This window comes from Oncorhynchus kisutch, unplaced genomic scaffold, assembly GCF_002021735.2.
Source record: "Oncorhynchus kisutch isolate 150728-3 unplaced genomic scaffold, Okis_V2 scaffold1689, whole genome shotgun sequence".
NCBI lineage: Eukaryota > Metazoa > Chordata > Actinopteri > Salmoniformes > Salmonidae > Oncorhynchus > Oncorhynchus kisutch.
The window spans coordinates 12,095-15,000 of NW_022263634.1; the positions used below are offsets into that span (position 1 = coordinate 12,095).

Sequence of the window (2,906 nt, forward strand, 5' to 3'; positions counted from 1 at the left end):
CTATCAATACAAAGTGACCATTTAGAATGAGGCCCAGGTCAATGAGAGGAAGTCTTAACAGAACTGGGGGATGACAGACAGGAAGTGGGTGGGTGGAGATCTAATATATTTTTGTGCCAAACACTAAAGCATGATATTGTAATACATCTACACCCTTTTCCCTACGTAGAACACTACTTTAGACCTGGTCAGAAGCACCGTAGTGCACTACGTAGGGAATAGGGAACCATTTGGACCAGAGACAGTAATTCCCCTGAACATCTTCCTCATCTGGTTTCTTGAACAGCCCTTCACTCCTCCCCTCTTCCTCCCCTCCTCCCTTTTCATTCTATTCTATCAGCCACACCACTAGCTCACCTCCACACAATACATTTACAAGTTAAAGACACACCTTGGAATAAATAACAAAGGAAAACTATTACTAGATGAAGTTGAGTGTTTTTTATTATTTCCCATCACCATAAATCATATTTAATCACTGAACAGTAGCAGACCTAACTTCATCTGTTCCTGACTCTGGATAGTGGATTAAAAAGACCATCAATCTCCAATGATATTAAAGTACTATTCTGAACATTACTGATATACTGAGTGGCAAGTCAAGATATCTGCTGGTTTTATTGTTTGGTCAACAGCACCACCTGCTGGACAGGTTTAATGTTGCTGGACTGAGCAGTATGGGAGGATGAAAGATGACACATTTAGGGCCGGTTTCCTGGACATCTACATTGAACATACTGTTTAGTCCAGGACTAGGATTAATCTGTGCCTGGGAAACCAGACCATATAGTTTAGTAGAAAGTAAGTGATACCAGCTTGTAGTGGGCTGACTAGTCCTGAATTGTCCTTTAGTTCCTGGACCATTTTCCATGCAGCTCCAGGTGACAGAGAACACATCAATTAGGACCGAGCCAACAAGCTGATCAATGATACTGAGGAGAATTACATAGAGACAGAGAACCAACTGAGAAAACATATCAATGGTTCTGAATGACAACCAATATACATCAACACCAGACATCATGATTCATGGAAATGTACAAGATTAAAACATTGTATTGAATTTTAATTAATAACAAATCAGTTTACAGTTTAACCAGCTCAGCTATAGACTACACCAGCATGACTAGTATCTATGTGGACCCTACTACAGTTTAACCAGCTCAGCTATAGACTACACCAGCATGACTAGTATCTATGTGGACCCTACTACAGTTATACCAGCTCAGCTATAGACTACACCAGCATGACTAGTATCTATGTGGACCCTACTACAGTTTAACCAGCTCAGCTATAGACTACACCAGCATGACTAGTATCTATGTGGACCCTACAACAGTTTAACCAGCTCAGCTATAGACTACACCAGCATGACTAGTATCTATGTGGACCCTACTATAGTTTAACCAGCTCAGCTATAGACTACACCAGCATGACTAGTATCTATGTGGACCCTACTACAGTTTAACCAGCTCAGCTATAGACTACACCAGCATGACTAGTATCTATGTGGACCCTACAACAGTTTAACCAGCTCAGCTATAGACTACACCAGCATGACTAGTATCTATGTGGACCCTACTACAGTTTAACCAGCTCAGCTATAGACTACACCAGCATGACTAGTATCTATGTGGACCCTACTACAGTTTAACCAGCTCAGCTATAGACTACACCAGCATGACTAGTATCTATGTGGACCCTACTACAGTTTAACCAGCTCAGCTATAGACTACACCAGCATGACTAGTATCTATGTGGACCCTACTACAGTTTAACCAGCTCAGCAGTACCTCCTAGATAGAGACTAAACCCAGGATAGAGGGGCTGAGTGAATGTGGTCTGGACTCTGTGGAGGAGGGTCATTGTGTCAGAGACACTGTAGAAGGACAGAGTACCTGCCTTGTGATCCAGGTACACTCCTACTCTGGAGGACTGAGGGCCTGATACTTTAGTCTCAACATTATTGTGTCTGAACCAATAATCACCACTAGAGCACTGTAAACTCCAGGACTTGTTATTGAATCCAAATCCACCATCTGTCCCTGTTCTGCTGATGTCTTTATATGAGACTGCTGTAACAACAACAACACCAGTCCTCTCCACCTCCCAGTAACAGCGTCCAGACAGACCCTCTCTACACAGAACCTGGTACCAGTAGGTGAATCTGTCTGGATGGTCAGGATATGGTTGGACTTGGCCTGTAAGTGTCACCTTTCTGTTCCCTTCAGACAGAGAGAGGTGTGTCTGTGCTGTGTTTGGGTCCAGTGTGAGCTGACAGGAATCTGGGAGAAGAGCAGAGACCAATGAGGGGAGTCAGAACAATAAGTTAAGTCAGATACTGTATCTACCCTGTCTTTGATTAGAGCCCAGCAGAGATCAAATCAGAGAAATATGAGGAGTCAGATAGATACCCAGTCTTTGATTAGATCTACTATTGCTATATATTTCTAGAAGGATTGTTAGGAGTGTCAGTAAAAAGAGACTGTTAGTTACTTCACAATAAAGAGACTCACATTGTAACAACTGTTCTCTGGTCTTGGGCTCTGGAGGCAGTACAACATCCACTATATTCACTACAGACACACAAACACATTGACAGAGAGAGGGAATGTTATCATCAGACCCTATTCCACATGTATATGACTAGTAGGGAACTTTCAATGGTCTAAAGTTGATGTTCTTATTGTTTTCAACACACCTGTAGTGGAGATCTTGGTCCATTCTCCTTTAAGGAAGTCTTCTAGTTTCTCTCTCAGTTCAGACACAGTCTTACTCACATCTCCAAAGGACTGAAGAGGACGGACAACGATGCTGGGTAAGTCTGAAGATATACTGATACTGGAGAGAGACTGATACCTCTGGAGAGAGAGAGCGAGAGAGACTGATAACTCTGGAGAGAGAGA

At 42.5% G+C, this 2,906-nt stretch overlaps 1 protein-coding gene across 5 annotated transcripts in view; it reads right to left on the bottom strand.

Annotated features, from left to right (window-relative positions):
- Positions 1-422: 422 nt before the first annotated feature.
- LOC116367489 (tripartite motif-containing protein 16) overlaps positions 423-2,906 on the bottom strand; it is an 8,676-nt gene continuing 6,192 nt past the window's right edge. For 3 of the 5 annotated variants that reach the window (XR_004208358.1, XR_004208357.1, XR_004208359.1), the window contains 3 exons: positions 2,702-2,861; positions 2,517-2,576; positions 423-2,285 (listed from right to left, as the gene is read on the bottom strand). Coding sequence is in view for 1 of the 5 variants with exons in the window: in XM_031818891.1 (XP_031674751.1) it covers positions 1,086-1,097; positions 1,780-2,285; positions 2,517-2,576; positions 2,702-2,861 (738 nt within the window). In the remaining 4 variants the exon portion in view is untranslated. The remainder of the gene's footprint in view (positions 2,286-2,516; positions 2,577-2,701; positions 2,862-2,906) is intronic. The other 2 variants (XM_031818891.1, XR_004208360.1) reach the window with 2 other exon arrangements.